A 14138-nucleotide genomic window follows, 5' to 3' on the forward strand; every position below is an offset into this window, starting at 1 on the left:
CCGTCAGGAATTGAAGAAATGCATAAAATTATGCAAAATCCTGATGAGACGACCAATAAGCGGCGGATTTTCTCGTAGAAGAGCTTGAAGAGGTCTTGAAGATGGCGGTGAGGTTAGGCGGGATCGTGCAAGGTAGGTGATGTGCTCTTTTTGACCAAAATTGTCCTTGTCGCCAAATGTAAAGGTAGAAATGAACTTCCAGCTGGTAATGAATATCAGGAAACAATGTTGAAGTTGTTAGGTAAGATTTATTACCATAATTAAAGAGCACACCACAGGAGCACATCCGTACGCAGCAAACTCCAACTGAAGAAGTCGCAGACTCACAGTTGAAGTCCACAGGTAAGGAGTGTCACGAGGGATGCGTCTCTTGAAAGAAAACACTCTTCAAGAGACGCGCGTGAAGGAACACATAACATTAGAATATAGTACACGTGAACATTGAGAATACTTACGAAACTCTAAGAACTCCACATCTCCTCCCTCCTCACCAAATAAGGAACAGAAAGAAAACGTAACTATAATAAATAAAACTTAATTAAAATAATAATCTCTAAAACGAGTGGGAAAGGAGCAGTTCCTATGAGTTCTAGAAGTACTATCAGAAACATGAGTAACGGTGGATGAACAAGTAGTTTCATCATTTTCAACATTGTTAGGAATAGGAAGTGAAACTTCCAGTGAAGGTGAAACTTCTTCATTTGAAATTTGGGTGACTTGAGAAGGAGAAGTAGCATCATTAGAAGCTGGGAATTCCAACTGTGGCAAATCAAGAAAAGAACAAGAATGAATACCATTCTCACTTTTGGTTCTGAGGATGCTCTTAGCTTGTTCAGAAGTTAGCTTAACAAGTGAACGTTTATTTCGCCATCCTCTTTTATCCAAAAATAAAGAACCTTTTGACACTTTAAGTACCTGGGTAGGAAGTGAAAACTTAGATAGGCCTTTCTTAACTCTATCCATGGACTTAAACATGACCCAATCACCTACTATAAATATTTCAGGGGTAGAAACAACTTTGGCATTAAAATTTCGTCTTTGTACAGCTTGTTGTTTCTCAACATTACTCTTAAGAATTAATTTGTCAGAACAGGCTAGACAACTAGAATTTTCTGAAATCAATTTTTTGATCCAGGAGGGACAAACAGTACCATGTGGGTTCCTTTTTTTAAGTAATCTGAAAGGTGATATGCCAGTGGTGGAGTGTGGGGTAACCAAGTATGCCCAAACCTTTTCTCTTAGGAAAACCTCAACATTTTCTTTACAAGAATGAGCAGTCTGAATGCCCTCTTTTAAAAATCGGTTCATGCGTTCAATTAAACCATTTGACATGGGGGAATAAAGGGCTACTCTCAAGTGTTTGACATCAAACTTCTTCAAGAATTCCTCCATAACATTAGAGCAAAAATGCGAACCATTGTCACTGACAATTTCCTTGGGGGGCCCTTCCATTCTAAAAATCCTCTGTAAGAATCTCATGGCTGAAATAGAATCTGGGTTGGTACAAAAATCAAAGTCAAACCACTTGGAGTAATAGTCTACAACAGAGACAATGTAGCGTTGAGATTGAGGAAGAATCTCAAAGGGTCCGGAAAAATCAATGGCCAACTTGACCCAAGGTTCATCGGGAATGGGAACATTATGTAATGATAAATTCTGCAATTTCCAATGTTTATCAGAAGCTAGGCAAGTGCTACATGCATCAATCCAATCATTGACATTCCTTTCCATGGCGGGCCACCAGAAATGTTCTTTTAATTTGCGTGAGGTCCCGCCTACACCCAAATGACCTTGATGTGCTGTAATAAATAACTTTTTGCGTAAAATTAAAGGTGGAACACATCGATCGCCCCTAAAAATGATCCCATTGACAATTTTTAATTCTTCAGAAACTTGTGCAAAGGACTTCAAAGAAGCAGGAAGAGAACGAATTCTGGGCCAGCCTGAAATTATTAAATTCTTCACCGCTACAATAGTTTCATCCTCAGCATAATATTTGAACCAATCCTCTTCGGAAATAGAAAGAGGGGAGAGAATTAAATCCTCCAAGGAGGCAACAACGCACTCAACATCATCTCCAAGAACATCATTATTATCTTCTAAAGGTAACCTTGAAAGAGCATCGGCCCTCATGTTCCTGCCTCCAGCAATGTGGTGAATACTGAAATTGAAGTCATGTAATTTGGAAAGGATTCTCACTAACCTCGAAGAGGCTTTACCAGTGCCATTTCCATTTAAGAGATGTATTAAAGGTTTATGATCAGTGTATAACAAAAAATGAGAACCCCAAATGTAGACTTTAAATTTTTCTACAGCCCAAACACAACCTAGGGCTTCCTTTTCAATGGTGCTGTAATTATGTTCAGCATTGCTGAGTGATTTTGATGCAAAACCAATGGTATGCTCTACAGAACCATTCCATTGACAAAGAACAGCACCTAGACCTTTCTGACTAGCGTCCACGTAAATGCCACATTTAAGGCCTGGTGTAAAGGATGATAGAGCTGGAGAATTTATAATGACTTTCTTAATGTTATTGAAAGCTAAATCTGCTTCATCATTCCACAAAAATGAGATATCTTTTTTAATTAAAATCCTAAGGGGTTGAACTAATTGAGAATAATTCATGACAAATCTTGAGTAATATTCGGTGAGACCAAGAAATGATCTCAAAGCATCTTTGTTGTTTGGAATGGGTACATTTTGAATAGCTTGAGTGAGGGAAAGTTTGGGTTTGATACCCATGGTGGAAATGGAATGACCTAAATAGTCTAATTCTTCCACAAAGAACTTGCACTTATTTTTACCAAGAGTGATCCCAACTTCACTGAAGCGAGATAGTACAATGCGTACATCCTTAATATGTTCATTAACGTTCTTGGAATGGATTAAAACATCATCTTGATATGCTTGCACACCCTTAATATTACATAAAACGCTGTCCATAAATTTTTGAAAAACACTTGCGGCACTTGCTAAACCAAAAGGGAGTCTTAGATATTGAAAGGCCCCAAACGGAGTAATAAATGTGGTGAGTTCGGATGAACATTTGGTCAGGGGAATTTGGTGGTACGCACTCCTTAAATCTAAGAGCGTAAACAATTTGGACTCAGCAATTCCAGTGAGAAGTTCTTGAATTCTGGGTAAGGGGTAACAGTCGATTAAAATATTCTGATTTAATGATCGAAGGTCGGCACACAAACGGATGCTAGAATCTTTTTTTTTAACGACCACGATAGGACTGACCCATAAAGATGAATCAACAGCTTCAATTATCTTCTCATCTACCATTTTCAATAGTACCTTTTTTAAATCATCTCTCACATTGAGAGGAACATTTCTCAATTTGTGAATTACTGGGATAGCATTTGGTTTGAGTCGAATGCGATGCTCATAGTTCTTGATCATACCGACAGAATCATTAAAGACTTCGGGGAAATCTGAAATGATTTTGTTAACTATTCCTACATCAATGAAATTAACAAAGGACACATCACATTGTTCATTTATCTGAACAGGACAATCAGATCCAGGGACAAGTTTGAGACCCATTTTGGCAAGATCTTGCCACCCAATAATGCATTTCCCATCAGTCGCAACATAGACTTTTGTATGGATACATCTGCTCAAACAAGTTACATTAGTAATAAAGAAACCCCACATTTCAATGCTTTTCCCAGCATATGCTTTTGGTATGATATCCAATGGTTCAAGAGTAATTCTGGGGGACCAATGAGTATTGAACAGTAGTTCAGATATAATGGTAACGGGGGCACCTGAATCCGCCATCATGTTGATTGTTAAATGATCAACAATTACCTGGCAAGTCGGATCTTTTGCGTGTCCCGAACCATTGGAATTAACCATACATATAGAAACTGAATGAATAGAAAGAATTTCTTTTTCAATCAAATTTCTGTTAGGAGTAACGATTTCAATAGTATTAATAGTAGTATTTTTCATTTCAGAGTCAATAAATTGAATGTCATCAGAGTTTTCACCTGTAAAGCAAGATATGTTATTAATTTGAGAACTTTTTCGGTTGCGACAAACAGATTGAAAATGTCAAATTTTTTGACAAAAAGTGCACTTTTTTCCTTGAGCTGGACAAATTGGGCTGTTACTTAAGTGCGTTTTAGAACCACAACGAAAACAAAAGGTATTTGTTCTCCTTTGAAATGGTTTCTGAAAAGGCTTATTTCTAGTATAAACAGCATTAATATTTAAATCAGGTTGAGGGAATGAATTAGCTTCAGTAATACATTTGGAAGATACAATTGATCTTTCGATACCCTTAGCTATTTCTAAAACTTCAGATAAAGTAGGGTCTCTGCAACTCAATATTCTCTCTTGAATCTTCTTGTGACAGCAATTATATACAAACTGGTCTCTTAAAGCAGTTTCTAGATAAGTTCCAAAACTGCACTCAGCAGCGAGGTTTCTCAAAGCAGAAATAAATTCTTCAATAGACTCATCCTGTTCTTGACGTCTTTTCATGAAATTAAAGCGTTCAAGTATAACACTAGGTTGCTCAAGGAATTTCCTTTTCAATTTTAAAATTGCAGCTGAGTATTCATTAATATCACCTCCACCAGTAGAAGATGGCAGAGGATTGGGTAAATTGTTAAAAATCTGTCTGCCTTCTTTACCCAAATTGCTATAAAGTATTGCCAGTTTCCTTTTAGGAGAGTATTCATCAGCTCCTATGGCGATTAAATAACTTTCAAAGTTTTGAAACCAATGCCTCCAAGGTTCTTTAGGCTTTCCTGGTACTGGTAGAAAATAATTTAAAGTAACTATCTGCTGGTTCGTGGCCATGTTGTTTATAATTAAGTACCAATGAAGAAGTGTAAAGTCAGGTTTGTAAAATTTTAAATTTGTTCAAAACCCGTTTGACTATTCCTTTAAAAACTCTTTATAAGACATAAAATTCAATGTAATTCTTTCAAAACCGCTCACCGTAAGTCTTTTATAAGGTTAATTGAGGTTGTTTCCTTTCCGACTCTTACGATCGGTAAATCGTTGTTATGGTAACCAGAAAACAAACCAATATGGCCTCCAAGCGTAGCTACGCTCCTGCACGCATGCGCGATGACGTATGCTCGAGACGAGATGACAATCTCGCTCACGTCATGAGTGACGCGCAACGGGGTCCGTCAGGAATTGAAGAAATGCATAAAATTATGCAAAATCCTGATGAGACGACCAATAAGCGGCGGATTTTCTCGTAGAAGAGCTTGAAGAGGTCTTGAAGATGGCGGTGAGGTTAGGCGGGATCGTGCAAGGTAGGTGATGTGCTCTTTTTGACCAAAATTGTCCTTGTCGCCAAATGTAAAGGTAGAAATGAACTTCCAGCTGGTAATGAATATCAGGAAACAATGTTGAAGTTGTTAGGTAAGATTTATTACCATAATTAAAGAGCACACCACAGGAGCACATCCGTACGCAGCAAACTCCAACTGAAGAAGTCGCAGACTCACAGTTGAAGTCCACAGGTAAGGAGTGTCACGAGGGATGCGTCTCTTGAAAGAAAACACTCTTCAAGAGACGCGCATGAAGGAACACATAACATTAGAATATAGTACACGTGAACATTGAGAATACTTACGAAACTCTAAGAACTCCACAAGTGGCTGGACCGGGGGTCTCAGTGGAGGCCTCCCCCGGGAAGCAGAGCCCGGGCACCAATAAGGATTGGCTGGAGAGAAGGAAGGAGAAAGAGCGGGCCCACCAGAGAATGGGCTGGGCCAGCTCAGATGTAAATCTAGGGTTAGGAATGTGGCAGGGGGTAGGGGTACTTAAAGGTGGGCACCGGGCGCAAGGCCCTCTTTCTCCGGGGAATTGTGTCAGCAGAAGAGGTGCGGCGTCGACAAAGTGCCAGGTGAGGTGGGGGAGGTGTTGGCTTGGGGGGTTGTAATATGGGGGGTGTAGGAGAGAATGAGTGGGAGAAGGGCACGCGGCACCAGGGGGGGGGGCTGGTACGGGGAGTGCAGAGGGGAGTGATGCGGACGGAGAGGGGTAGATGGTGCAATGCAGGTAAGGTGAAGAGTGGGTGGGATAGCAAGTATTGATAGCGGAAGGTAGAGGACAGTTATTAGTCACTGCCCGCAAATTAGCCAACTATTGACGGCGCAGGGGGGCAGCAGATGATGGGGGGAACACCAGGGGGGGGTTATGGGTTTGCGGACTTTACTGGCTCGGGTCGGCAGGGTGTCAGGCCTGGGCGATTGCAAGGATTGGTTTCTGGGCGGGTAAATACAAGGATCTGGGCGGCTGGAATATGGTGCGGTCTGAGGGCCTCGTGCCACGCGCGGGAAAGGACAACACGGAGTCCAAGTAATGGGGACAAAGGCATCCGGCAGAGAGAAGGTTGCATGTGGGCAGGTATGAAATGTGGGATAGGCGAGCCCTCGAGCCTTGTGCACAGGGGGGGGGGCGCTCGGGAAAGGGTGCCTGCATGGAAAGGGTTGGGGGGCTCAGGGGAGGTTCGGGGATGCGTGGTTGGGGTCGGGAGCAGGAGGGTGGCTTGGCCGGACAGTGGTCAGGGGTGTTCTGTGGGGGGGGGGCGACCGAGGGCTTGTGGGCCGGGAGGTCGCGGGTGCCGCGCAAACAGGGACCCTCAACAATAAGGGGACGGTAATAAATAACAGCAATGAGGGTGCGATGGCAAGGGGACCAGGATTAGGGGGGTGCTCTGCCACGGGTCAGGAGGGACGGGTGCGCCCGGGGCAGGGGCTCAAGGACAAAGCAGCTCTCGAAGCAGTGGGGGCTCTGTTTGAAGGGAAGTATCGGGAGGAGACAAAAGTGATGGGTGCAAGGCGGGCGGCGGTGGGGTAACAGACTGCGGGGGCCAAAGTAGTGAATTCGGGGTGCAGAGGTGATTATGGGACGAGCAAGAACGGGCAGTCTAGGATAGCGAAAAAGGGCGCCAACGAGTTAGCCATGGAGGAGGCATAAGGGGGTCGGATTGCGGGGTAAAGGGTGGTGGCATAGGGTTGGTGGGAGGGGGCGACCGGGTGAGGAAGGTAAGGAATAGGGTTATGGGCGAGGGTCAGGGAGGCACAGTTGGCGCCATTCGGAGAATAGTCCGCCGATGCAAAGGGAACAGAAATAAGAAGGGAGTTATACATGTGTAGCGAAGGCATATCGTTGGATGGCACTCGTGGGGAATAAACACTAAAGGTGTATTGCAAGAATTAGGCATGGATTGTGTCGACATGGAACTGGGTGGCCATGAAGGGGAAGGTCAGGCGCGGTCCCGGTGAAATTCACGTGGGCTTGGGCTGGGGGGAAGGGGGGGGGGGGTATGGCGCAAAAAGCGAACAAGGGGGCGGGAGACGGTCAGGGCGCCAAAAGATAGGGGGCGTAGTGGGGCACCAACGCAGGCAGACAGGGAAGATACAGCGGAGGGGGTTAGTGACAACCAAGGGGGAGTCATCAAGGGAAAGGAATGTGTAAGAGGAGGAGAACAGGGAGGGCCGCGATGGTACTAAGGGCTGGTGAATTGGGGGGGAACGGAGGCGGAGCCTGCCCCACCGGCATGGCAGGGAGCGGCAGATAAGGGGGGCGGGGGTGGGGGGTGGGAGCATAAGGTGCAGGGAGCTTGGAGAAGTGCCGGTAAGGAGTTTGCCCCCCCCTACCCCATCCCCCGTGGTAGTCAATTAAGAAGGCATGGGTCAGCGCAACAAGGATACGTGTGGATACAGAACAAGCGGCCGGGTAGTTAGGAGGTTCGGGTGGGACAGACCTCGGCCCCTCAATAGAGTGAAAATCCCACTCCTGGCATCGGCGGGGCGAGCGCAATAAGCGAGGGTTATAATCGGAAGCATTATGCCATGAAGAGGGTGTGGGGACATTGAGGACAATGGCACGAGCAATGTGCCCAGGGGGCGGGTGGGACACAGGTCGGCAGTTACAGTGAGCACAAGGGTGGGTAGAGATTTGCTACATGTAAGTCCTCAGTAGCCTGCGTCTTATTGATAGTCATCTATAAAAGTTAACAACATTCGCTGTATATTCTTTCACACTTTTTCCTCCTGTAATGCACGGTTTGCTACCTCTTGTATTTTGTTGGCTCACGATTGTAATTTACCACTTGTATTTTGCTGGCTCACAATTGTCAATTTTGCTTCATTTATTGTAACGCTTGCTTTTGTATTTTGTTCACATGGAATTTTCTCATGTATCAGTTCTGTTTCTATTGTAAAGCGCTCTGACACCTTCGGGTAAAGTCCGCGCTATATAAAAATGCATAAATAAATAAACAATAGGCTCAGTTAAGGTACTACAATAATAGGAGGTCATTCGGCTTGGTGTTAACAGGAAGATACCATTTTGGATTGGGGAATTTAGTTCTGCTTTGTTGCGAAATAAACACAAAAGATAAAAGTTCCAAAGAAACTTGCACTTCAGAAGTGCTCAAGGTTGATTTACCAATACGTACGAATTTATTATGTACAAAGTCTTAAAATGTTAAGTGCCTTATGAGTACATGTGTAAAAAAGGGACCAAAATAACTAATCGACTCCACTGCGGTCGGAGATACACCTGAATCTTGAAAATTGGGTGCGCAGACAGTAAGTCATGACCTTTATACGCACAATTTCACTGGATAGTTTAATTGTCAACCTCATCAAAAAATAAGTAATGCGCTAACTTTGCTTACAGCGCACCAGGCTCAAAACGGACACCTCCATTTTATGAGAATTACAGCCGTACTTGGTCCTCCTTTCACCTTCCAACCAGGTATGAACGGCACGCAGGTCTTATAGTTAATTTTAAATGAAAATGTATACATAGCCCCATAAGCTTCATAAAATTTCACATCCTTTTAGATCATTGCACAAGACCGTATTGAATCACAAGAGTTTTCTGGACGAATTGAATTACCTCACACCCCCAGAGGTACGTCTTTTTACATTGTACACATGAGAAAGGCTGAGCAGGTTGAGGGGAGCATTCAGTAACAAGTACCTTCAATTCTTGTGTTTTTATTAATAGGTCAACACATGGGGAATGGAATACAGTTGGCCCTGAAGAGAGTTTGAGAAGAACCCTCCCAAACTCGAAACGCGTAGGCGTGCAGGATTAAATCCTAGCTAGTTTATAAATAGTTAAGACTGTTGGGAACATTACGCCTTGTAACAATTCTACCGAGAGGCTGTGTTGTTATATGGAAGCACATTAAAAAGGCTTCATTTTGGTCAAATATTGTTGAATATCGTATGATAATGTCATGAATATTCCCTTTGCACTTATTTTTGTAATACGTATTAGTCACATGTTCTGCACAATTTAAATGCTTGTTTTTGTCGAATTTTTGTGCATTGATGCAGTTCTTGATTTGAGTCTTGTATGTTTCTTCATATGTTTGTTCATTCACGTATTTTTTTGATTTAGTTGTTTAATTGTACGTTTTTGGTTAGTAAGTTCAAGACAGTGAGACTTCTCTTGACACAAATTGCTTTCTATTTTTGATAAGAATTGTTGAATAAAACGGCACAATTAATTGCCGAGATAAGCATATTAAGTTTTGTTTATCTTCTTCATCCCGAATCAGAATGGTGTGAAAGATTTTGAGTGTGGGTTCCCCTGTTTTCTCATAAAGTATATGGGCCCGTACCCCACTCATGTCCGAATGGGCCACACTCCCCCTTTTTTGTAAAAGTATGAGTACATGTGGCCATAATGAGCTTATTTTGTGTGATGATTCTATGTGGTGTACAGAGCTGGAAGGGAGGGCTGGATTCGAGTTGTGGGTGAGCCGGTCGAGGGTTGCGGATGCGGGGATGGCGAGGCTGCTGGTGCTCAGCGGAGAGAGGGGTGGGGTGGGGGGGTTGATTGCGAGGATTGCCCGGTGAGAGGTTGCACAGTATTCTCCTAGATGCGCGGCAATTATTTGTTTGTTTGTGTGGCGCGGGCTTTGCCCGGGGGGGCGGCGGGGCGCCTCGCAATGGGAGCATTAAGGATATAAAAGAGGAGAATATTGCTGGTGGGCAAATGATGGGGGGACAGGGCTGAATTGCGCGGGGCAGTGGCGACAATTGTGGGTGGATACGGGAGGTGGCAAGGGGTACATTACTGAGGGACAGTTACAGGAGGCAAGAGTGAAGGGGAGTGTGTCCTGGGAAGGGGGCAAGGGGTAGTAAAGGAATTCTGGGGGGGGGGGGGCGGTTGGCGCAGTGAGGGAGGGCCCCGGTGGTCGGGTCCTGAGGGGGGGGGCGAGCCTTGAGGCAAAAGTGGATATGCCGAGCAAAAAAAAAACACGAACTAAGGGGGAGAAGGCGCCAAAAGATAGTACATATCACGGTAAGGTGGGCGTGCGGGAGTGCATACTGGCGCAAAAGCTGCCTTTGCAAGGACGCACATTGTTCAGGTGGATCCCACCGGACTAAATAAAAAATGTAAAAGGTGCTGGAGGTGACTGTATTTCCTACCCGTTGTGGTTGGCGCAGGTTGCAACAAATTTGGGATACAGTAAAGAGCCTTGGATAGAGATAAGGGAATTCTGCGGGTAGTAGGCAGGACTGGTCATAGAACAAAAATAACTGCGAGATTTCACCACATAGCAGGGACAATACGGATGCTTCCAAAGATACACCGAAATGATGAAACACTTTCCCGGCAGCTGGTCTGTCATCACGATTACTCGGTAATTCTCGTCATGTTAATGGCAGCCGGGGAGGGGCTGTATGTTTAAGTAATAAGCAAGGTGGAGCTCGGGCCTCTTGGAAGGGGTGAAATAACGGAGTATCGTTAATGCGCAGATGGTCTTCAAAGACCGGTTGGGTACTGGGGGGTGGCGGCGTGTGTGCGCATGAAGGAGTCTCAAACAGGGCTGCTGGCCACACACGGCACAGGGGGGGGGGCAGGGCAAATTAACACAGGGTCCGGTTGGGGGGGGAGGAGTAGGATCAGGCTGAGCAGAGCACAACACAGTATACGAGTACAGGAGCACAGCGTTCATAAAGGGAGAGGTGGGGGGTCCAGTCTGCCCCCACCTCTCCTGGCCTTGGTGGGAGTGTGCAAGGCCAATGCCGGGGGTTTGGGGTGTGGGGGGGTTGGGAGAGTGGTGACATCCCAACACCCTGTGCCCCCTTCCCCAGTGTGCCTCCACCAATGCGGATGGGGGAGGGATGCATGGGCGGCAAGGATTGTGGGGAAGGAGCCATTGAGGATTAAAGGGTTTCGAAGGCACACAGGGATTAGTTGCCACTTGGACTTGTGGGTGGCATAAAGAAAGTAGGGCGCCCGAGGGGGTGCGACAGTAGGTACAAGTAGCGCGTATGGGAAGTTAACATGTTATTTCTATTGTAGAGTCGAGCAAGGACTGCACACATTTGGACTTCAAGGGCTGAGGGAACGTACAGGTGGTGTCTAGTGGCGGAGGTCACAGACTGGACGAAGGGAACAGGAACAGGAATTAGGGGTCGGGACTTTGCAGAAGGTAAGTTTGCGACAGCCAAAGGGGTGGTGGGTGATAGGGGAGGTGGCTGGCATCTGGGGGTTTGATCCGGAGGGGTGGATGCTTCTGTGAGGGATTGTTCTGATACGGCCCCAGTGTCCCCCAGTTACTGGTAAGCTCTGTAGGGCAAAGGTTGTTTATGGGGACGCCTAGCTCTCTTGCGGCAACCCGCGTCCTCCTTTAGATCGCAGTCCCTCTCCCTGTCTTGCTCCAGCGGCCGCGCCTCGTGAAGGGCAGAAGGGCCCCTGGGTTGCTGCTGCAGGCACATACCGGTGGGCTCCACCCTCTGCTCTCCCTCACACCAAAGGTTTAATAGGACCATACTGTGGGGAAGGCAGCATGCATAATTTAACTCAAATTATACGGGTAGAGGAATGGGCAGGCGGGCTCGCCCACGACGAGGGTGGCCAACATTGGAAAGAGACATCTTGGTGATGTAATTTGATTACAGGTGTAATTTTACAGAGCTACCATGGCCTCCCTTGAATTATGAGTAGCTCATGCAGTGGCAATAGTCTGGTTTGATAGCTACCCACGGGAAAAGAGGTGCTCAACTACAACTTGAAGTTTAACACCATTTTCAATTTTAGGTCAGCCACAAAGGGGATTGATCCAAGACGCGTTTGAGCATGATGGGAGACGAGGGACTGTGTCACAGCGGGGCTCTGGACCTAGCAGCAAACGAAGAGGCTGGACCAGGCGGGGTGTTCTCAGGACTGGAGTACCGTGGCGGCCAGGACGTGCAGCAGCTGTGGGCCAGCTTTGCAGCGACGGCTAAGGCAAAGAATTGGGAAGGTTGGGAGCTGGCAATGGCTCAAATGCAACCACCTGCCCCGGAAGGTGGTGGACAATGCAAGGACGTGGAAGAGTGGCAAGGGGACGTTTTTCCGGTTAATGGCCATACCTATGCAGCAACACGTGGGGAAAAACGGGGTGCGGAAAAGAAGGCGAGGGGGCGGGGGAGCTCTGTCGCAGGAGCCAAAAAGGCAAGGATGCCCACAGACGACATAACAACAAAGGCAATGATGGGGGAGGACTCACAGGCAGCGGCAATTTTGCAGGTGGTTGTGCCAAATAGGCAGTTGGGAGAGGACAAAGGCAACTCAAGTAAAGAAGGGGCATTGACAACGGAAAGTGGTTCCTTAGGTGAGTTGTCGGAAATAATTAAAAAAGTTGTCGCTAATTGGCAGGAACGCAGGGGCAAAAGGAATGGAGAAGGGGTTATGATGGAGGAGGGGAGCATGGCAGGCAGAGCAGGTGAGGGGTCCCCAATACAAGTCTGGGAGGGGGGAAATAGGGACCATGGGGGCGAAGGGGGGGTGGGAAAGAAAGTGTCGGCCCAATCTGTTAAGAGTGGCGCCATTACGCTGGGAAAAGGAGCCGTATCAAATGCATCCCTGGATAGCGACGAGAAAAACACACCGTCAAATAAGGTGGAATTAGGGGGGCCGAACGGGACACAGTCAGAAGCATGGCATATCCCACTGGAGGTGAAGGAGAAAGTTTGGAAGAGGGAATTCATTGGTATTTTCACTCTACTGGAGCATGTGCGCAGGGGGGTAGACACATTATGGGTAGCTGGGCCCAGCAGAGAAAATAAGGACAGGAAGAGGATCAGGCCCGAGGAGAATATTAATAACTGGTTGGACGCTTTTGCATTATTGGCAGCCATAATGTTAGTGAAGTTCCCGGAGCAAGGTCCAGCATTGAGTAGGTACAACCAAGCTATCCTGGACAGGTTCAGGCGCCATGGAGGCATGGGGTGGCTGCAATACGATCTGAACTTCCGCCAACGCATGAAAGAGTCACCATCGATGTCGTGGGATCAGAGAGAGGCGAAGGAATGGATGGAACAGATGGGGTCCAAAGCGGGGTATGGGTTAGGGGTAGTGGGGGCGGTGGTTGGGACACAGCAGTGGACAACACCAGTATCTGGGCAAGGTTGGCAGGCAAACACGCAGGCTCATTCCTTGGCTAATGCTCAGTATGGATTGGGGCAACAAATAGTGACAAGTTTTCCGCAGCATCAAGTGGGTCAGGTGCAGGTTCAACACGGGATCACCTATGCGAGGAATGGAACAATGGAGGGGTCCCAGCATCCAGGTGCTGGAATGGGGCCCTGTCAGCAGTCCCACCTGGGTGGCGGGGGGCAGCAACAGACGTGGACGGGTCCCATGCAGCCGCAGACAGGTGGAGGACAAACACTGCAACAACAACTGGGGTCGGGAGGATCACATTACACACAGGCGGGGCCTAGCCATCAGGCAGGCACGGGTTTTCCAATTGGCACCATACAGCCTGGGGGACAGCCTACACAGGGTAACAATGGGCTAACAAATGGGCAATTCAGCGGTGGCAGGGGTCAGCAGCCCGCGGTGGGGTTCCCAGCTGGAGTGGGGCAGTTGACAGCAGGGCAGCAGGGGGGACACGGTCAGGGCGGCATGGTTACAACACAAAGTTCCCCAGGGTCAGTTTTAGGCCAGGGGCAGATCATGGGGAGGCACCAGCAGCCACTCCAGGAGCAGCAGCAGGCATTTCGTGAGCCAAAGGGGGCCGACGGGTACAAGCAGCTGCTGCAGCGTAAACAGAGGGACAATACCTGTCGCCTGTTCAATGCAGGCAATTGCACCTGGGGGGTGCAATGCAAATTTCGGCATGGGTGCTCCCAATGTAG

General features: G+C 46.9%; 1 protein-coding gene across 1 annotated transcript in view; it reads left to right on the forward strand.

Annotated features, from left to right (window-relative positions):
* LOC144805946 (uncharacterized) overlaps positions 1–14138 on the forward strand; it is a 389169-nt gene that overhangs the window by 106274 nt on the left and 268757 nt on the right. The window contains 1 exon segment of the mRNA XM_078672408.1: positions 8835–8904. Within this exon segment, the coding sequence (XP_078528534.1) occupies positions 8835–8904 (70 nt within the window).

This window comes from Lissotriton helveticus (genome assembly GCF_964261635.1).
Source record: "Lissotriton helveticus chromosome 1_1 unlocalized genomic scaffold, aLisHel1.1 SUPER_1_unloc_34, whole genome shotgun sequence".
NCBI classification, from domain to species: domain Eukaryota; kingdom Metazoa; phylum Chordata; class Amphibia; order Caudata; family Salamandridae; genus Lissotriton; species Lissotriton helveticus.